Here is a 21,850-nt window from a genome sequence, read left to right on the forward strand (position 1 = left end):
CTACGTCCTCCACCCGTCATTTGAGGGCCTGCCCATTCCCACGGCCTTCCTCTGGAGTTAGTAGCCTAATCCCGGCTCCGCCACTTGTCTGCTGTGTGACCTTGGGCAAGTCGCTTCACTTCTCTGGGCCTCAGTTCCCTCATCTGTAAAATGGGGGTTAAGAGCGGGAGCCCCAAGTGGGACAGGGACTGTTTCCAACCTGATTACCTTGTATCTAAAACGGTGCTTAAACCAGTGCTTGGCATATAGTTAGCACTTAATGAGAACCATAATAATGATTACTATTGTTAATATGATTATTCTTAATTCTGTCGGACGCAGAGTCAGATTTCAGCTGGGAGGAAACTCTTCACCTGTGTCAGAAAGAGCATGGCTAGATTTTTCCATCGTAGCAGAAACTTGCTACTTTTATATCTGAATGTGTCCAATGGGGTAACGAGGCGTCTGTCATCTTGACTTTGAGCTAACCCTTTTATCCACTACCAAGCCCAGACAACCTTTAGGAGGTCCCCTGTGTTTCACCTGCTGTTTCCTTGCCCCTAGATTCAGTGATTCACCTTCAAGAAATCTTCAATCAGGTTTCAGAACCCGAAACCCTATCCAAGTCGCCGTCCACGGAGTTTTCTCCCACTTTTCCCGGTAAGGTCAAAACTTGAAGAAGCACCCTTTTTCTTTTTCCTTCTTTCCTGTCTCCGTGTCGATCATGTCTCTTTCCTGTTTTGCCAAGAACCGAAAGCTCTGGGATCTGTTAGCCGTTGCTGCGGTCGCGCTCTCTCCCTCTCCCTTTCTCTCTCGTGGAATAGCAATCGGTCTATGTCTGCCTACCCCATTAGATGGTAAGCTCCTTGGGGGTAAGGATTTTGTGTTTCTTTCGTATGTTTCCCGAGAGTCTCTTTTCTCAAAGACACTCAGATTAAGTTGATGTAATTGGAATGGTGCCAGCCTCTTGCAAATGAGCAGGAACCTATTCCACGATGGATTTCACGGTGGAACCCAGAGAGGGGGGAAGCGTTCGCATGGTGTAGTGGATAGAACAGGGGCCTGGGAGTCAAAAGGTCACAGGTTCTAACCCCGGCTCTGCCACTTCCGTGCATTCATTTAATCGTATTTATTGAGCCTTTACTGGCTGCAAAGCACTGTACTAACCGCTTGGGAGAGTACAATACAACCGACGTATTCCCTGCCCACAGTGAGCTCACAGTCTAGAGGGGGAGACAGATGAATAAATAAATAAATAGCAGCTTATCTATACATAATTTGCTGTGTGACCTTGGGCAAGTCACTTCACATCCCTGGGCTTCAGTTACCTCATCTGTAAAATGGAGGTTGAGACTGTGAGCCCCACATGGGACGGGGACTGTGCCCAACTCAATTTGCTTGAAGGCACCCCAGCGCTTAGTACAGTGCCTGGCACCTAGGAAGCGCTTAACAAATAGCATCGTCATCATCACCAAGAGAGGAAGACCCGTTGATATGCCTGGATTCCCTAAAAGAGTCATTCATTCATTCGTTCAGTCGTATTAATTGAACACTTACTGTGTGCAGAGCACTGCCTAAGCGCTTGGGAGAGTACAATACAACAGTAAACAGACATGCTCCCTGCCCACGATGAGCTTACAATCTCGAAGGGGGGAGATAGATATCAATACAGATAAATAAATGGCCTCTGTGGACATAAGTGCCCTGTGCCTGGGAGGGAGGGATGAATAAAGGGAGCGAGTCAAAGTGACGCAGAAGGGAGTGGGAGAAGAGGAAACGGGGGACTTAGTCTGAGAAGGTCTCTTGTAGGAGACGTGCCTTCAGTAAGGCTTTGAGTCAAACCCTCTCATCGCCCTGCACAGTTCATTCGTTCATTCATTTCATTGTATTTATTGAGCGCTTCCTGTGTGCAGAGCACTGTACTAAGCGCTTGGAGTGTACAATTCGGCAACAGAGATAATCCCTGCCCAACAACAGGCTCACGGTCTAAACGGGGGAGACTGTGCCCTACAGGCGGGCTCAGGTGGGAACCGGCCGCTCTTCTCCGGTGCTTAGCCAGAGAGATGAGCCTTCAAATCCACGCCGAAGAATAACAACAATAATCGTATTTGTTAAGTGCTTATTGTGTGCCAAGCACTGTTCTGAACGCCGGGGTAGATATAAGGTCATCAGGTTGTCCCACGTGGGGCTCACAGTCTTAATCCCCATTTTCCAGATGAGGGAACTGAGGCCCAGAAAAGTCAAGTGGCTTGCCCGAGGTCACACAGCAGACAAGTGGCAGAACCGGGATTAGAACCCGCGTCCTCCGATCCCCAAGCCGGCGTTCTTTCCACCGAGCCACGCTGCTTCTAGATATTGGTCAGGATATTAAAGGTGTGTGGCCTAGTGGAGGGAGCAGGAGCCTGGGCGTCAGAAGGACCTGGTTTCTAATCTTGACTTTGCTGATTGCCCAGAAGAGTGAAGTGGCTTGCTCAAGGTCACACAGCAGAGAAGTGGCGGAGGCGGGATTAGAACCCACGTCCTCTGACTTCCAAGCCCGGGCTCTTTCGGGAGAAGCGGCGACAGGCCAAGGGGGAGGTTTCTCTTGCTGTCTGGCCTGATTGGGGTGTCAGCCTGGTCCGGTCCCACTCAGGCCGGAACCTTAAGTCTGTCTCTGGCTTTCAGGTGTCTCCATCCTGCAGTCGCCCGGCCCGAGGGAGAAGAGCCTGCCTCAGAGTCAGTCTTGGACCGAGTTTGTGCCCCCCGACAAACCTCCGGCAAGGCAGGAGTGGATTCCAGATGAGACTGAAAACAACTGCATGGTTTGCAGAAACGAAAGGTTCACCATGGTAAGCAGCTGGCTGGCCCGGGGTTCAGTTTAGTGGCCGGGGAAACGGGAAGAGCATTTGAACTCGAGCCCCCATCAAGATTCCTCCGAAGGAGCTCCTACAGCCTTGTCAATAATAATAACAACAAATAATAACGGTATCTGTTAAGCACTTACTGTGTGCCAGGAACTGTTCTAAGCGCTGGGGGAGATACAGGCTAATCAGGTTGTCCCATGTGGGGCTCACAGTCTTAATCCCCATTATACAGATGAGGTAACTGAGGCACAAAGAGGTGAAGCGGCTTGCCCAAAATCACACAGCGGACAAGTGGCAGAGCCGGGATTAGAACCCACATCTTCTGATTCCCAAGCCCGGGCTCTTTCCACTGAGCCACGCTGCTTCTAGTTATTTGTCAAGATATTGAAGGTGTGTGGCCTAGCGGAGAGAGCACGGGCCCGGGCGACGAAAGGACCCGGTTTCTAATCTCGACTTTGCTGACTGCTTGCCGTGTGAACTTGAGCAAGTCACTTAACATCTCTATGCCACAGTTCCCTCATCTGTAAAACGGGGATTAAGACTTTGAGCCTCATCCCTGTGGATTCCTGTGGATTTTGGACCGAGCTGGGTGAGCGGGGAATTGGTTTGGCCTCGACACGAACCCTTACACCTCCTGTGGTCTGGTTTCTCTCTCTTTCTTTCTCTCTCCCCGCTCCGAAATGGCGTTCTTTAGTTCAACAGGCGTCACCACTGCCGACGCTGCGGTAGGCTGGTGTGCAGTTCATGCTCGACCAAGAAGATGGTGGTGGAAGGCTGCAGAGAGAACCCGGCTCGGGTGTGTGACCAGTGTTATGGTTTCTACAACAGAGAGTGAGTACCGGGCAGGGGAGACCTCGCCCGCGTCGACCCCTGCTCGCTTAAAAGCCGCAAACCCCTCCCTCCGTCGAGCTGGAACGCGCCCTGACTTAATTATGAGGGAACGTTTCAAGGCCGGGGTCTTTTCAAGAGCGGTTTTGCCTCAGGATGTGAGTGGGGGCTTCCTGGAGCTGCGGAGAGAAGCCGCATGGCCTAGTGGAAAGACCGTGGACCTGGGTTTGGGGGTCAGAAGACCTGGGTCCTAATCCCGGCTCCGCCACTCGTCTGCTGTGCCCTCAGACGAGTCACTTCACTTCTCTGGGCCTCAGTTACCTCATCTGGAAAATGGGGATTAAGACTGTGAGCTCCATGTGAGGCAGGGACTGGGTCCAACCCAATTAGCCTGTATCTACTCCAGCGTTTGGTTGAGTGCCCGTCACATAGTAGGCCCTTAAAACAGACCATTAAAAAAATGGAGACGTAAGTGATACATGAATCCTCACCTAGTAAGCCCTTAAAACAGACCATTAAAAAAATGGAGACATAAGTGATACATGAATCCCTAGTCAGTCAGTCATATTTATTGAGTGCTTACTATGTGCAGAGCGCTTGGGAACAATGTAACAGGCATATTCCCTGCCCCACAGCAAGCTTACAGTCTAGACGGGGAGACAGATATCAGTAGAAACAGATAAATGACAGATCTGGACGTAAGCGCTTGGGGCTAGGAAGAGGGATGAATAAAGGCAGCGAGTCAGGACGATGCAGAAGGGAGTTGAAGAAAACGAAAAGAGGAATCCTTAGTAAGAGGGCGTTTTTAGCGGGGAGAGGGGCGGGTGGGGTAGATTTCTAAGGCTCTTTTCCTCTTCAGTTGAAAACAGAAGGTTGGGGGAAAGCAAATGAAGGAAGAATCTTGAGGAAGAAAGAAAGCGGGAAGCAGATCATAAACCCACACCCACAGTGATCTGTCCAAGTTCTTAAAATCAATCAATGGCATATATAGAATTGACCGATTGAGTACCAACTGTGTAGAGAGCACAGCACTCAACACCTGGAAAAGAACGATCCGATAGAGTCGATCGACGTGAACCCTGCCCACAAGGGGTTTTATAGTTTAGTGGGGGAAATGTTACATAGCTGGTACCTATTACAGCTTTGTTACATATGTTACATTCAAACGTTACATATCAGGGGCCATATACCCGATCCAATGTGCAGGTTTTGAGGGAGTGCTCTCAGCTTCACAGGTGACACAGCCCATTTTAGTGCAGTTGAGCCAGAAAGTAGAAAATCTGAGTCTCCAGCCCCAAAATGCCCCCCTCCAATGAAAATCAACACCTCTTCTCCTCAGAGTCAGAACAGGTTTCTAAGCAAAAAGGGCTCAATCCCAAATCTTTATGCCCGGAGAGGATTAAGGGACATTGTAGACAGGGAAGGTGTCTGTTATTTTGTTATATGGTACTCTCCCGAGCGCTTGGAACAGTGGTCTGCACATAGCGCTCAATGAATGCGATGGACTGACTAAGGGAGGAAGATTTCGTCCGCAACCATTTACACCCAGGATAATTGTTCGGGTTTCTCATCCTCTTTTCTCAAGATGATTAGACGTGTTCAGTAGTTTCTGTTGAAGGCAGAGAATACTCTTATTCAAGGGACCGTGTTTTTGAGGTGTTCGTTCTAGGGAAAGTAGACATGATCGTTGTTTCCGAATTGGGCATTTTACGTTCCTAACTGGAGGAAGCGCAGGATAATTTATCTGCCGGCAAGATAACCCTATCAGTGCTTCCGCCTCGGGGACTTCTTCACTTGCCGTATCGATTTTGGTCACATTGGTCTTAGCAGAGAAGCAAGACAACCAGGATTTTGGATTCGAGCAGGTTAAGGTCTAAATTAAGTCTTCTTTTGCCTCAGGTGACTTCCTCTGTAGCCGGTCAAGCCATCCAAGCGCTTAGTACAGTGCTCTGCACACAGTAAGCGCTCAATAAGTACGATTAGATGACGCACCAAAGGAAGACTTAGCTAGATCTTAACCTGCTTGAATCCCAAAATCCTGGTTGTCCCGTGGCTCAGTGGAAAGAGCCTGGGCTTCAGAGTCAGAGGTCGTGGGTTCGACTCCCGGCTCTGCCACTTGTCAGCTGTGTGACTGTGGGCAAGTCACTTCACTTCTCTGGGCCTCAGTTACCCCATCTGTAAAATGGGGATTAACTGTGAGCCTCACGTGGGATGACCTGATGACCCTGTATCTCCCCCAGCGCTTAGAACAATGCTTTGCACGTAGTAAGCGCTTAACAAATAGCGACGTTATTATTATTATTGTTGCTCTGGGAGAATCCAATAACCCGGGGCCTACTTGTCAGTTGAAAATCCACTTTCCAACCTATCATCATTAGTATTTATTGAGCGCTTATTGTATGCGGAGCAGTGTACTAAGCGTTTGGGAGAGTATAATACGACAGAATCGGTAGACCTGTTCCCTGCCCACACCGAGCTTAGACCTTTTCTCAGAAATGACGAATCCGTCGAAGGGACCGTGTTCTCTTCTTCTGCTTGAGATGCCCTTCCAGCCCTTTGGTAACGAGGAGCTTTTCCAGATCATTTCCTTTCCCGTTGACAGAGCTCCCTGCCTAGAAAAGCAGCGTGGCTTAGTGGATAGAGCCCAGACCCGGTAGTCCCAAGGACCTGGGTTCTAATCCTGCCTCCACCACGTTTCCGCTGCATGACCTTGGGCGAGTCACTTCTGCCTGTCTGCTTGTTCTGATGTCTTGTCTCCCCCACTTCTAGACTGTTTGCCCGTCGAGGGCAGGGATCGTCTCTCTCTGTTGCTGAATTGTACTTTCCAAACACTTAGTACAGTGCTCTGCACACAGTAAGCGCTCAATAAATACGATTGAATGAATGAACTTCACTTCTCTGGGCCTCAGGTACTTCATCTGTAAAATGGGGTTAGGAGTGTGAGCCCCAGGGACTTGGACCAACCCGATTTATTTGCGTCTTCCCCGGCACTTAGAATGGTGCTAGGCACATAGGAAGAGCTGAACAGGTACCATAATTATCCAGTCGTATTTATTGAGCGCTTACTATGTGCAGAGCACTGTACTAAGCACTTGGAATGTACAATTTCGGCAGGTCCGGTTCAGATGTGATGAAAAGCAGCATGGCGCTTATTGGATAGAGCCCGGGGCCTGGGAATCGGAAGGACCTGGGTTCTAAACCTGGCTCTGCCACTTGTCTGCCGTGTGACTGTGGGCAAGTCATTTCACTACTCTGAGCCTCAAACACCTCATCTGTAAAATGGGGATCGAGACCGTGAGCCCCACGGGGCGCAGGGACTGTGTCCGACCGATCTGCCTGCATTCACCCCGGTGTTTAGTACAGTGCTCTCAACCTAGTGAGCGCTCAACAGATAACACAGCTATTATTCCAACCAGCCCCTGCCCCAAGGGAACGGCCTTTTAGCGGAGACCCGTTGTCACTGCGGGATGAGCCAAGGCCGCATTTGCTCCTTGAATTGTTCACTCCAAGCGCTTAGTACAGTGCTCCGCACGTAGTAAGCGCTCAATAAATACGATTGAATGAGTGAATTCCGAATCATAAAGAGGAATTTTCCGGAGAGGTTAGGAGAGAGCAAAGGGAGAGAAAATCTCACGAGCCCCTCCAGCCGAATCCAGGCAGATCTCGAGCCCCGGGAGTGATCTCTCAATTTCTCTCCGTTTCCAGAGTTACGGAAGAGGATGCGAGCTACCTAGAAGGTGAGGTCCTCTCGTTTTCTAATGCTTTTGGCTTTTAACGGTAGAAGGGATCACGCCCGTAGTGGACGTGAGCGGCTTGGCTGTCACCGGTCGTCAGATACAGGGCCCGGGTTATTCCGTATCGGTTCTTCCGCTCTGCCGCCTGTCGGCTGTGTGACTGTGGGCAGGTCACTTCACTTCCCTGTGCCTCAGTTACCTCATCTGTAAAATGGGGATTGAGACTGTGAGCCTCACGCGGGGCAACCCGACGACCCCGTATCTACCCCGGCGCTTAGAACGGTGCCCTGCACATAGTAAGCGCTTAACAAATGCCGACGTTATTATTATATCATCCCTGCGGGGGGGGAAGGAAGAAGGGCTGGTGGGCCCTCCCGGCTCCGAGGGGAGCCGCTGAAAGGTGAGAGCGGGGAGAGATTGGCAGATGGGGGAGGTGAAGGCTTAGTGGCTAGAGCCCGGGCCTGGGAGTCGGAAGGACCTGGGTTCCAATCCCGGCTGTGCCGCGCGGCTGCCGTGTGACCTTGGGCAGATCGCTTCACTCCTCTCCGTTACCTCATCTGGAAAAAAATGGGGATCGAGAGCGTGAGCCCCACGTGGGACGGGGACGGCGTCCGACCCGATTGACCCGCATCTGCGCCGGCGCTTAGAACGGTGCTTGGCACATGGTGAGCGCTTAACCACCACCACCATCGTTATGACCGTTATTAGCAGTAGGCTTGTTCCGGCTCCTGGAGTCGGGCCCCTGGGGTGGCGTCCTGTAGGGAGTGCCGGCCGTCGTTCGGGCTCGCCCGCTGACGGGGGTGGGGGGGGTGTCTCTGGCCTCCAGCCCCGGTCAGCCCGGCCCCGGAGAGCCCCCCGTATTCCGCCGTGGTGCCGGTTCCCAAAGCCACGGAGCTGGAGTGGACTCTGGATCTGAACGAAGAGGAGAACGAGCTGGTGCGCGGCGAGTTCTATTATGAGCAGGTAACGGCGGCGGGAAGGGGGTGGTGTGTGAGCTCCTGGTGGGCAGGGAATGTGTCTGTCTGTTGTATGGTACCCTCCCAAGCGCTTAGTACAGGGCTTGGCACACAGGAAGGAAGGAAGGAAGGAAGGAAGGAAGGAAGGAAGGAAGGAAGGAAGGAAGGAAGGAAGGAAGGAAGGAAGGAAGGAAGGAAGGAAGGAAGGAAGGAAGGAAGGAAGGAAGGAAGGAAGGAAGGAAGGAAGGAAGGAAGGAAGGAAGGAAGGAAGGAAGGACCACCCTCGCGCATTACTCCTACTCTCTCTCACACTCTCACATAGACTGTGAGCCTCATGTGGGACAGGGCTCGTATCCTACCCTAGTGCTTGGCACATAGTAAGTGCTTAACTTGTATCCTTGTATCCTATCCTAGTGCTTACAACAGTGCTTGGCACATAGTAAGTGCTTAACCAGTACTTATCACGCCGAGAAGCAGCATGGCGCAGCGAGTAGAGCCCAGACCTGGGAGTCGGAAGGTCACGGGTTCTGATCCCAGCTCCGGCACTCGTCTTCTGTGTGATCTTGGGCAAGTCACTTCACCTCTCTGGGCCTCAGTTCCCTCCTCTGAAACGGGGATTAAGAACGTGAGCCCCGTGGGGGGCAGGGCCCGTGTCCAACCTGATCAACTCGTGTCTACCCCAGCACTTAGAACACACAACGAGCACATATCGTTATTAGTATTATTATTATTCCGCTTCCCCGCATTGGATTTCCATTTTCCCATCGGCGATACGGGAAGAGCGACCACATAATAATCGTGATGGCGTTCGCTAAGCGCGTACCGTGTGCCAGGCGCTGTGCCGAGCGCCGGGGTGGACGGAAGCAGTCGGGGGTCTTCATCTCCCCTCTCCCCACAGGCCCCCAGCGCTTCGCTGTGCATCGCCATCCTGAACCTACACTGCGACAGCATCGCCTGCGGCCACCAGCTGATCGAACACTGCTGCAGGCTGTCCCGCGGCCTCACCAACCCGGAGGTGGACGCGGGCCTGCTCACGGCCATCATGAAGCAGCTGCTCTTCAGCGCCAAGATGATGTTCGTGAAAGCCGGCAGGAGCCAGGACTTAGCCCTCTGCGACAGGTAACCGAGGCCCGGCCTCGCCTCGCTTCCGGCACCCTCGTTCGGTCGGATCTCTCCAGGGCTCACTGCGTGCAGAGCGCCGGACCGGGCGCTTGGGAGAGTATAAGGGAACACTAAATAGACCCGCACCTGCCCGCGGCGAGCTCACGGTCTGGGGGGGAGATAGACATTAATAGAAAGAAATATTCATTCAGTCGTATTTTTTGAGCGCTCACCGGGCGCAAAGCACCGTACTACGTGCTTGGGAGAGTGTAATATAACAAGAAACGGACACGTTCTGCCCCGGCGGGGCTCGCGGTCTAGAGAGGAAAACAGACATTAATATAGATAAAATATTCATTCATTCAGTCGCATTTATTGAGCACTTACTGTGTGCAAAACACTGTACTAAGCACTTGGGAGAATACATTCTATTCCCTGCGCACAGTGAGCTCACAGCCTAGATAAATAGATAAATAAATGTTGGTATCTGTTTAATGTTGGTATTTGTTAAGCGCTTACTATGTGCCAAGCACTGTTGTAAGCGCCGGGGTAGATACAGGGTAATCAGGTTGTCCCACGTGAGGCTCACGGTTAATCCCCATTTTCCAGATGAGGTAACTGAGGCCCAGAGAAGTGAAGCGACTCGCCCACAGTCACACAGCCGACGAGTGGCAGAGCCGGGATTCGAACCCATGACCCCCGACTCCCAAGCCCGGGCTCTTTCCACCGAGCCACGCCGCTTCCCCTGTTACAGATATATACATACGTGCTGTGGCGATGGGAGTGCTGAGCGCTTTATCGAGCTCTTACTGTGCGCAGAGCGCCGTACTAAGCGCTCGGCCGAGTCCAACGGAACAATAAACCGATACATTCCCTGCCCGCGGCGATCCTACGGTGTAGAGGGGGAGACCGACATCACGAGAAATAGATAAGTGACAGTTACGGACGTAAGCGGCGTGGGGCTCGGCGGGAGGGAGGGAGTAAAGGGAGCACCCGGACGGGTTGACGGCTCTCATCCGCTTCCCTGCCCTGCTCTGTTGGGGTCACTGATGTGATCTCCCCTTCAGGCAGAGAGGAAGAGGAAACATCAAACGGTCAGTGATATTTGGCCAAAGAAGCAGCCTGGCCTAGTGAGGAGAGCGCAGAACCCGAAGTCAGGGATCTAGGGATCTAAATCCCAGCTCCACCACTCACCGGCTGTGTCGCCCGGGGCAGGTGGCCCCGCGTCAAACAAAATGGGTACTCAATAATAATGGTATCTGGAAGCCCTTACTGTGTGCCAAGCGCTGTTCTGAGCGCTGGGGGAGATACAAGGACATCAGGTGGCCCCACGTGGGGCTCAGTCTTCATCTCCATTTCGCAGCTGAGGTCACCGAGGCCCGGAGAAGTGAAGCGATTCCGCCCAAAGTCACCCAGCTGACGAGTGGCGCAGCCGGAATTGGAACCACCGTCCTCTGAGTCCCAGGCCCGGGCTCTTTCCACCGAGCCATGCTGCTTCTCTGTTCTGCTTCCTACTCAGACTGAGAGCTCCATGTGGGACCTGATTATCGTTCATTCCTTCAGTCGTATTTACCGAGCACTCACCGTGTGCAGAGCTCGTGAAACCGCTGGAGATTTTGGAGGCGGGCGGGGTGACGTGCCCTGAACATTTCTACAGAAAGAGAATCGGGGCAGCAGAGTGAAGTGTAGACCGAAGCGGGGAGCGACGGGAGGTTGGGAGATCGAGTATTTAAGGATTTTCCCAGTGCTTAGTACTGCGCCGGGCACGTAGTAAGCGCTTAACAAATATCATTGTCATTATTATGCGCTTACCGTGTCCAGCGCACTGTCCTAAGCGCTCGGGAGAGGACAGTACAGCCGAGTCGGTAGACGCGTTTCCCCGCCTACGAGAAGCCGAGGGCAAATCCGGTTGAGTGCAGGTCTCGGTTGGCGATTTCCTTTACTCTGCTTCCCAGGCACTCTCTCCTACCTAGCGGTAAGTCAGTCGCGTTTATTGAGCGCATACCGTGTGCGCAGCACTGTACCGAGCGCTGGGGAGAGTACAGCGGGGCAGCGTAACGGACACGTTCCCTACCCGCGACGAGCTGACCGTCTGGAGCGGGAGGGGGGCGGTGATAGAAATGAATTACAGATAGGGAGCGGAGCGCCGGGGGGCTGGGAGGGCGTGAAGGGAATGAAGGGAACGCGTCAGGGCGACGCAGAAGGGAGTTGAAGAGGACGAAAAGAGCGGCTTAAGATAGCAGCGTCCTCCTCCTCGTACGACCTCCTGGCGGTGGGTTTCCGACGAGGAAATCTGCTTGCCTGGGATGATTTGATAAGCACGATCTGGCGCCTGTTGAGCCCCAGCTCTTCTAGAATAAAGGGGAACCACAGAACCCCGTGCTGTGGGCGTAGAGCTAGACTCGTTCGTTCATTCAATTTATGGAGCGCTTGCTGTGTGCACAGCAGTGTACTAAGCGCTAGGGAAAGTCCAGTGCAATAGTAAGCAGTGGCATTCCCTGCCCACGGCGAACCCACGGTCTGGAGTGGGGGAGACTGACATCGATACAAATAGAGAAAGTGACTGATAGGGACCTAAGTGATGTGGGACGGAGGAAGAGCAAAGGCAGCAAGTCAGGGCGACGCAGAAGAGAGAGGGAGATGAGGAAAAGTGGGGCTTGTGTGGGAAGGCCTTGGCTCGCCACCCTTCTTCCCGCCTCCCTCAGCCCCGCAGCACCTATGTACGTAATTATTTATTACAATTTTATGTAATATAATGCATACTTATATAAGTATATAATTTTATATAATATATGTATTTATTGTGATTTATTTCTATTAATCTCTGCCTCCCCCTCTAGACTCAAAGCTCCTCGTGAGCAGGGAACATGCCTACTGACTCTGTTCAATGATGATGATGTTGGTATTTGTTAAGCGCTTACTATGTGCAGAGCACTGTTCTAAGCGCTGGGGGGGAGACGGGGGAATCGGGTTGTCCCCCGTGGGGCTCACAGTCTTCATCCCCATTTTCCAGATGAGGTAACTGAGGCCCAGAGAAGTGAAGTGACTTGCCCACAGTCACACAGCTGACAAGTGTCAGAGCCGGGATTCGAACCCATGACCTCAGACTCCAAAGCCCGTGCTCTTTCCACTGAGCCATGCTGCTTCTCCAATCAGTCGTATTAAGCGCTTACTCTATGTTGAACTTTCCCAAACATTTTGTACACTGCCCTGCACACAGTAAGCATTCAGTAAATTCGACTCTTTGGTTAGGAAGCTTATTCAGTTGGTGTTATTTACTGAGTAGTTATTGTGTGACCGTGCTGAGTGCTCGGATTCGGTGCCCGTGGAATTCTGTGGCGCTCTGGCCGATAGACCACGGGCCTAGGAGTCAAAAGGACCCGGGTTCTAATCCCGGCTCCGCCACTTGTCTGCTGTGTGATCTTGGGCACGTCACTTCACTTCTCCGTGCCTCACTTCCCTCATCTGTAAAATGGGGGTGAAGACTGGGAGCCCCATGTGGCACAGGGACTGCGTCCAACCTGATTAGCGGTGCTTGGTACATAGTTAAGCGCTTAACAAACACCATAATTATTGATTATTAGGCCAAGCGAGCGCATAGCCAGGCAGCTGAATGGACTCAGTACGGACCTATGTGGCCTTGTGGTTAAAAAACAAACTGAGGGCTTAAAGACGAGGATCTAGAACCAGCTTTGCCCCTAACTCCGGGCGTCTCCTCTGGGAGGTGCTGGGAAGAATCAATGCTCATCCCTGAGAAGGAGCAGCCGATCCACCTCAGAGGTCTACGCGGAGGATGAGGAAATGAAATTATTATTGTTAAGGGCCGTCGAGTCGTTTCCGATTCAGAGCGACTCCATGGGTAGACTTTCTCCAGAACGTCCCGTCCGCCGCCATGATCCGCGACCTTTCTGACGGTTCTTCCGTTATCGTGGTTATGGTCTCTATCCACCTAGCTGCCGGTCTGCCTCTTCCACGTTTTCCCTCAACTTTTCCTAGCATTAGAATCTTCTCCAGAGTGAGTCCTCTTGATGATGTGTCCAAAATATGCTCATCCAAGTCGAGTCATTTGGCCTTCCAAAGACCACTTTGGTTTAATTCGCTCCCAAATCCATTTATTTGTTTTTCGGGCAGTCCATGGTGGGCTTTAATCTGAGCACCGGCACTACGAAAGGTAGTGGGAGTTGGTGAGAGGGAATGGACACTGGACTCTAGGTCATTCCTGCCCACAAGGAGCTTACAGTTTTAAGCGGGAGACGGACACTGGAAGAAATTACGGATGCGTACCTAAATGTGCTGAGAGTGGGAGGAATATCAAGCGATCAAAGGATACAGAGCCACGTAGAAGGGTGACACAGAAGGGAGAGGGAGTCTCGTCTTATGCCGTCGAATCGTCTCCGACCCACAGCGACTCCCCGCGCTCCGTCTGCCGTCGTTCCGGTAGCGTAGCCGTAGAGTTTTCTTGAAAAAAGTCCGGAAGCCGTTGGCCGTGGCCGCCTTCCACGCCGTAAACTCGAGTCTCCGCCCTCGACTCTCTCCCGTGCCGCCGCTGCCCAGCCCGGGCGAGTTTTGACTCGTAGCAGACGGCCTTCCCCTCGCTAGCCACTGCCCGAGCTAGGAATGGACCGGACGGGCCTCTGCTTGACTCTCCCTCCCGAAGCTGAGACCGGTAGAGGACTGGAAACTCTCCAGGCGCGACCCTGCGAAGAGCGGAGAGAGTCGGGGAGCTTGCGTGGTCCGGGACGACTTACAGCGTCTTGATCTTCTCTTCCAACAGTTATATCAGCAAGGTGGATGTGCTGAACATCTTAGTGACTGCGGCTTATCGCCACGTACCATCTCTGGATCAAATTTTGCAACCAGCAGCTGTCACAAGACTAAGGAACCAGCTTTTAGAAGCCGAATACTACCAGTTAGGAGTTGAGGTGAGGAGAGGGGCACAGAGGGCGTACATTCGGTTGTATTTACTGAGTGCCTGCTGCGGGGAGAACTCTGTACCACGCGCTTGAGAGAGTAAAATGCGGGAACGGGCATTGGATTTGAGACACTTGCAAACAAATGAGGGAAACGGGCAGACATAAAATGTACCCATTCAACAGGAGCGGGGGAAAAGGAGTAGGGCCGGGGAAGCAGCGTGACTTAGTGGAAAGAGCCCAGGCTCGGGAGTCAGAAGATGTGAGTTCTAATCCCGACTCCGTCACTCGTCTGCTATGTGACCTTGGGCAAGCTGCTTCACTTCTCTGAGCCTCAGTTACCTCATCTGAAAAATGGGGATTAAGACTGTGAGCCCCACGTGGGACAACCTGATGGCCTTGTATATCCCCCAGCACTTAGAACAGCGCTTGGCACATAGTAGGTGCTTAACAAATACCATTATCATTATTATGATGTCTGCTCTGTGACCCTATGCTTTGAAACTTGTCTGGTTGCGACTTCGCATCCATCGATTCATTCATCGGTATGTATAGATCTACACACGCACACTGTATGAAGAGCGCTTGGAGGGGGAGTAATAGTAATAACAACGATAATAATAATTGTGATGATGATGATGGAATTTGTTAAGTGTTTACGGTGTGCAGAGCACTGTTCTGAGCGCTGGGGGTGGATACAAGGTGATCAGTTTGCCCCACGTGGAGCTCACGAGTTCTCATCCCCATTTTACAGCTGAGGTAACTGAGGCACGGAGAAGTTAAGCGACTTGCCCGAAGTCGCACAAACTGTGGTATTTGTGAAGCGCTTACGGTGTACCGAGCACCGTACTAAGCGCTGGGATGGATGCAAGCAGATCGGGTTGGACACAGTCCCTGCCCCACGAGGGGCTCACCGTCTCAGTCCCCATTTTCCAGAGGAGGTGACTGAGGGCCAGAGAGGTGAAGTGACTCGCCCAAGGTCACGCGGCGGGCACGTGGGAGAGCCGGGATCGGAACCCGTGACCTTCCGACTGCCGGCCCCGGGGCACCGTCCGCCGCGCCGCCGGAGTACAGTCGAAACAGACGTGGTTCCTGCCCTCGGGAAGCCGACGGGGTAACCTAAGCCCTGGGGTTTCTCGGCCCTGGCCCGAGTCCCCTGATGGAAGTGATTTCTGCCTACAGGTCTCCACCAAGACGGGGCTGGACCCCGCCGGGGCCTGGCACGCCTGGGGTATGGCCTGCCTCAAAGCGGGGGACCTGGCCGCCGCCAGGGAGAAATTCCATCGATGCCTGAGACCACCCTTTGACCACAACCAGCTGAACCACGGCTCCAGGCTGGTCCAGGACGTCGTGGGCTACCTGGAGTCTACGGTGAAGCCCATCCTGTCGGTGGTGAGAACCGGGCCGGCCGAACGCCTGGAGGGAGGGAGCCAGCTGGAATTCGAATAATAATAATAAAATGGTATCTGTTAAGCGCTTGTCGTGTGCCAAGCACTGTTCTAGGCGGTGACTAGATTGAAGTCAGTCAGGCTGGACCCAGTCCCCGTCCCACGGGGGGCTCGCGCGCTCAGTCCCCGTTTTACAGGTGAGGGAGCTGAGGCCCAGAGCAGCGAAGCGACTTGCCCGAGGTCACGCGGCGGACGCGGGGCGGAGCCGGGATTGGAACCCAGGTCCTCGTGACTCCCAGCCCCGGCCTCTGTCCACTCAGCCACGCGGCTTCCCTCTGAGTTTCGGCTCTCCGGTTCCAAGCCTGGTCCGCAACTTGACGTGACGGGCCCGGGGGTGGAGTGATGGATTATTTTTTTTTTTCTCTTTTTTCTTCCCTCTTCTTCCTTCCTCTCCCCCCCACCTCTTTCCTCCTAGCAGGACGACGACTACTTCGCCACCCTGAAGGAGCTGGAAGCCTCTCTGAGGACTCAGAGCCTCTCTCTGGAGGTCGTTCCCGAGGGGAAGATCTTGCACAACACCTATTACCAGGAGTGCCTCTTCTATTTACACAACTATAGCACCAACTTGGCCATCTGCAGTTTCTACATGAGGCATAACTGCATGAGGGAAGCCTTGCTGCACGTCCTGAACAAGGTGGGTGTCCGGACCGCCTCCGCTCTCTGCCCCCCACCCGAGCCGGCTTCTTACCCCACTCCCCAGCCTGGCTGGCCGGCTACGGGTTGGAAGGCACGGAGACGGTATCGTTAGCATCTCCGTTATAGCGTACTCTCCCCAACGCTTAGTACGGTGCTCTGCGCGCGGTAAGCACCCGGTGAATACCATTGATTGATTGACAAACCCTCCACGGCGGTAACTGGAACCTGGGTGACCCGATTGTATCCGCCCCAGCGCTTAGAACAGAGCCCGGCACCGTCAAAGTGTTTCACAAATGCCCCGACTGTTACTATCATTTTTATGATCTGGAGGTTCAGAGATGACCACAAAGGGCTTTCGGTCCTCTTGACTGTAGGCTCCCTGTGGGCCGGGAAGAATAATAATGGTATTTGTTAAGCGCTTACTATGTGCCAAGCACTGTTCTAAGCGCTGGGGTAGATACAAGGCCATCAGGTGGTCCCACGTGGGGCTCACAGTCTTAATCCCCATTTTACAGCTGAGGTAACTGAGCCACGGAGAAGTTAAATGACTTGCCCAAAGTCACCCAGCTGGTGAGCGGCGGAGCCGGGATGAGAACCCACGACCTCTGACTCCCAAGCCCGGGCTCTTATCACTTAAGCCACGCGTGTCTCCTGACTCTGTTGTACTCTCCCAAGCGCTTAGTACAGTGCTCCGCATCCAACAAGTGCTCGGTAAACGCCGTTGATTGACCACGCGATGTACATTTTACTCATATTTTACTCCGATTCTCAGACTGTAAGCTCCCTCTAGTTCGTAAACTTGTCGTGGCCCGGGACTATGTCTGCCAGCTCTGTTGTAGCGCACTCTCCCAAGCGCTTAGTACAGTGCTCCGCCCACAGAAAGCAGTCGATAAATGCCACTGGTGATGATGATGCCCAGATTATTTCTCTCAAATAATCCAGTGCACACTCCTCAAAAATCTCCGTCTCAAATAAAAACTCCTTACCCTTCGTTTTAAGACACGCGGCGGTCAATCAGTCGATCGTATTTCTTGAGCGCTTACTGTGTGCCCTGTACTGAGCGCTTGGGGAGTACAACCCAACGATATAACAGACGCGTTCCCTGCCCACAGTGAGCTTCCGGTCTAGAGGGGGAGATGGACATTAATAGAAATAAAGAAATTGCGAGTATATATATACATAAGGGCCTCCTACTTAACCTTGCTCGTGTCCCGGCCCACCCCACAGACTTCACTCCTCTAACACCAGCCGGCCTACTGTACCTCCATCTTCTCTCTCTTGCAGCGTGGCTTAGTGGAAGGAGCCCGGGCTTGGAAGTCAGAGGTCGTGGGTTCTAATCCCGGCTCCGCCACTTGTCTGCTGCGTGACCTTGGGCAAGCCACTTCACTTCTCTGTGCCTCAGTTACCTCTGTAAAAATGGAGATAAAAAAATGTGAGCCCCACGTGGGACAGTGTGATCACCCTGTATCTACCCCAGCCTTAGAACAGTGCTCAGCACATAGTAAGCGCTGAACAGATACCACAGTTATCATTATTATTATTATTATCCACCCCTTGCTCACCTCTTCCCTTCTACGGGGAACTCGGGTCGGCCAGTCGTATTCATTGAGCGCTTACCGTGTGCAGAGCGGTGTGCTGAGTACTTGAGAGAGTCCTATATAGCAATATAAGAGTCTCGTTGCCCGCCCACAGTGAGCTTACAGTCGAAAGGGACGAGCTCACCTCCTTCGGCTCCGACGGATCCCCCTCCTTCCCATTGTCAGAGCCCTACTAAAATCTCGCCTCCTCCGAGAAGGCTTCCCTGACTAACCTCATTTCCGCACTCCATCCCCCCACCCCCCTTAGCCTCTGGACCCGACTCTGCCCCTCTTGAGCACTTCGATACGCACCCGGCCCCCAGCAGTCAATTAACGCTGTCCTCGTACTCCGCTACCTGTAATGTATTCTAATGTCTGTTAAAGTATTTAGGTTCTTTGCAAGCTTATACGTCGGGCTGCCTTTTTCTTTTTTACTACAGTCACACTTTGGGGTCGGCTGGTAAGCGGGAGCAAGATGAGTGGCGATCCGTAGAGCCGAGTGGGGTTCAACCGCAGAAACAATCGATTCGGTGAAAAGGGGGGAGGTAATGGAAGGAGGAGGACAGGGAGTGGGTAAAAATAAATAAAGGGAGAGGGAGAAGAGGAAGAATAGATCGGATGGGATGGACCAAACAGGAGAGAAGAAAGGGGCGTGGTGTAACGGGAGAAAAGGTCGACTTCAAATATCTAAGCTACTCACCGGCATCAGAATCGATCAATCGATCGTATTTATTGAGCGCTTACGGTGTGCAGAGAACTGTACTGAGCAGTTGGGAGAGGGCAGTGCCGCAAGAAACAGTGACATTTCCCGCCCTCAGCGAGCTCACAGGCTGCAGTAAAGACACATCAATACAAATAAATAAAATGACAGATATGGACATAATTGCTTTGGGGCTGGGAGCGGGGAAGAGCAAAGGGATAAATAAAATGACAGAAATGGACATAATTCCTCTGGGGCTGGGGGGGGGGAGGGCGGGGCGGGAAAGGGGAGAAAGTCAGGGAGAGACAGAAGGGAGTGGGAGATGAGGAAAAGCGGGGCTTAGTCTGGGAAGGCCTCTTGGAGGAGATGGGCCTTCATTAAGACTTTGAAGGGAGGGAGAGTCATTGTCTGTGAGACTTGAGGAGGGAAGGCGTTCCCGTCCGGAGGCGGGATGTTGGCTAGGGGTCGGCGGCGAGACAGGCGAGATGGAGGCGCGGTGAGAAGGGTAGCACTAGAGGAGCGAAGATAAATAATTAGCCTGGGGATATTTGAGAAGCAGTGTGGCGTAGTGGAATGAACACGGGCCTGGGAGTCAGAGGACCTGGGTTCTAATCCCGACCCCTCCACCTGACTGCTGTGTCTCCCTGGGCAAGTCACTTAATTTCTCCGTGCCTCAGTTACCTCATCTCTAAAATGGGGATTAAATCCTACTCCCTCTTATTTAGACTGTGAGCCCCACGTGGGACAGGGCCTGTCCATCCTGATTAACTTGTGTCTACCCCAGGGCTTAGAACAGTGTGTGGCACCTAATGAGCTCTTGACAAAGACCGTAATCATTATTTTCGTTATTATGTTTGGGATTAGTTACTGATTTCCTTCCTCCTCCCTTTCACACCCTCCCACCTAGCGCCGGAAAATGCTGCCGCTTCCCAAGTGGGGGTCTATAAATGAAAGTCTATTTTCTCTAATCTCCTCCAAGCCACTTAAGTAATTATGTTGGTGGAAGCTGATTATAGCACCCCACTGGCTTCGCCCCTTCCATTCACACGGCCTTCGGAACTGTGTCTTCAGTCGTCTCCGTTCTCCGTCAAGAGCGGGTAACAGAAAGTTTGGGACCCCGTCTGAGTGCACTTCAAAGGCTACCAGCTTGGAGGGTAGGAGGGAGAAGCGCCAAGGCTTCTTTTTATAATGGACTCGATCAGGACTTGTCGTATGCCGTCGCGTTGTCTCCGACCCGTAGCGACGCCCTGGACGCATCTCTCCCAGAACGCCCCACTTCCGTATGCAAGGGGACAACTTAGTTTAGTAGTTGAGGCCTTTATTCTCCTGGCCCTCCTGACTATTATTTGCAGCTAAACGGGCCGGGTAGCCTCTTTGCCCTTCCTGCAGGTCTTCTGGCCTCTTTCACGACACTGAACTCCCGTGAGTCTTTGAAACCCCGGGGCATGTGGGGGAACTGGACAGCCAGAGTCCTGGGGCTCGGAGCACCAGGAAATGCAGAACTCTACCCTCTGACTTAGAGGGATAGACTGAAGAAGTAGCACTGGGGTGAATATTCCCCCAGCCCCAGTCGCTCACTCAATCGATGGTATTTATTGAGCAACTACGGCATGCAGAGCACTGTATTGAGCGCTTGGGAGAGCTCAATACAACTGCGTTTGTAATAATAGCAATAATAATAACAATTATGGTCCTTCTTAAGCACCCACTATGTGCCGAGCACTGTTCTAAACACCGGGGTAGATGCAAGTTAATCGGGTTGGACGCAGTCCCTGTCCCGCATGGGGCTCACACTCTTATCTCCGTTTTACAGAGGAGGTAACTGAGGCCCAGAGAAGTGAAGTGACTTGCCCAAGGTCACACAGCAGACACGTGGCAGAGCCCGGGATTAGAACCCCGGTCCTTCTGACTTCCGGGCCCGGGCTCTAGCCACTGAGCCACGCTGCTCCTTAAGGTAGATACGTTTCCTGCCCGCGGCAGGCTTGTAATCGAGACGGGGAGACAGGCATTAAAATAAATTACAGATACGTACGTAAGTGCTGCGGGGCTGAGGGGGAGGTGAACCTCAAAAACTTTTTAAAAGTTCAGATCCAAGTGCCCTGGGCAGGAATGCAATGCCAACCCAGCCCTGACTGCTTTTCCTAATTTGACACCACCACCCCCACAAACATTGTGTGCGTCTCTGCTTCAGCCCCTCGCTTCGGGTTTTGATAGTAGTTTTAGATTTGTAAACCTTTGGCTTGTTTTGAAAACAAGCACCTATTTTCCCCTCTCACCACCTGTTAGAGGATTGGAGAACTCTTGTAGAAGGGTTGATCTTGGATTGTTTTTGTTGGGGTTTTTAAAAAAAATAACTGGCCAGGTTTGTTTCTTTGGTTTCTCTTTTGATTTTGTAACACCGTTTCAGTGATGCACAGAATTAATTTTTGCTCATTTCTACATTAGAACAAAATGACTTTGAGCAGAACTGCTCCAGTATGAAATCAAACGGAGTTTCTTTTCTGTAGGGATAACTGTTTTGAAAATATTTTAAAAGCCTGACTGGCCCAGCACTATAAATAGCACCACCATCCTCCCTGTCTCCCGAGCCCGTAACCTTGGCATTATCCTCGGATCAGCTCTCTCATTCAACCCACGTATTCAGTCTTTCTCCAAATCCCGTCAGTTCTCCCACCGCGACACTGCTGAAATCTGCCCTTTCCTCTCCATCCAAGCTGCTATCGTGTTAATCCAAGCCTATCCAGCCTTGATTACTCTATCAACCTCCTTGATGACCCTCTGCCTCCTGTCTCTTCCCAATTCAGTCCATACTTCACTCTGCTGCCTGGATCAGTTTTCTAAGAAAACAGTTCAGTCCATTTGCCCCGCTCCCCGAGTTGCTCATCCACTTCTGCATCAGTGAGAAACTCCTTTCCATTGGCTTTAAAGCTCTCAGTCACCTTACCCCCTTACCTTACCTCGCTGATTTCCTACTTCGGTCCAGCACGTTCACTCCGCTCCTCTAATAGCAACCTGTTCGCCGTTCCTCCGTCTCATATATCTCTCCGCCGCCCCTTCGTCCGTGTTCTGCCCCTGTCCTGGACCTCCCTCCCCCTTCGTATGCGACAGACAAACACTCTCCCCCATCTTCATCGCCTT

The 21,850-nt window shown here is 52.4% G+C and overlaps 1 protein-coding gene across 2 annotated transcripts in view; it reads left to right on the forward strand.

Annotated features, from left to right (window-relative positions):
* The window catches only part of ZFYVE26 (zinc finger FYVE-type containing 26), an 86,546-nt gene that overhangs the window by 53,474 nt on the left and 11,222 nt on the right, over nt 1-21,850 (forward strand). The window contains exons 26-34 of one of the 2 annotated variants that reach the window (XM_029076328.1): nt 544-639; nt 2,644-2,807; nt 3,517-3,653; nt 7,356-7,387; nt 8,211-8,347; nt 9,239-9,459; nt 14,216-14,363; nt 15,534-15,743; nt 16,215-16,433. In XM_029076328.1, coding sequence (XP_028932161.1) covers nt 544-639; nt 2,644-2,807; nt 3,517-3,653; nt 7,356-7,387; nt 8,211-8,347; nt 9,239-9,459; nt 14,216-14,363; nt 15,534-15,743; nt 16,215-16,433 — 1,364 coding nt within the window. The remainder of the gene's footprint in view (nt 1-543; nt 640-2,643; nt 2,808-3,516; nt 3,654-7,355; nt 7,388-8,210; nt 8,348-9,238; nt 9,460-14,215; nt 14,364-15,533; nt 15,744-16,214; nt 16,434-21,850) is intronic. The other variant, XM_029076331.1, reaches the window with a different exon arrangement.

The sequence above is a fragment of the Ornithorhynchus anatinus genome, chromosome 1 (assembly GCF_004115215.2).
Source record: "Ornithorhynchus anatinus isolate Pmale09 chromosome 1, mOrnAna1.pri.v4, whole genome shotgun sequence".
Taxonomy (NCBI): domain Eukaryota; kingdom Metazoa; phylum Chordata; class Mammalia; order Monotremata; family Ornithorhynchidae; genus Ornithorhynchus; species Ornithorhynchus anatinus.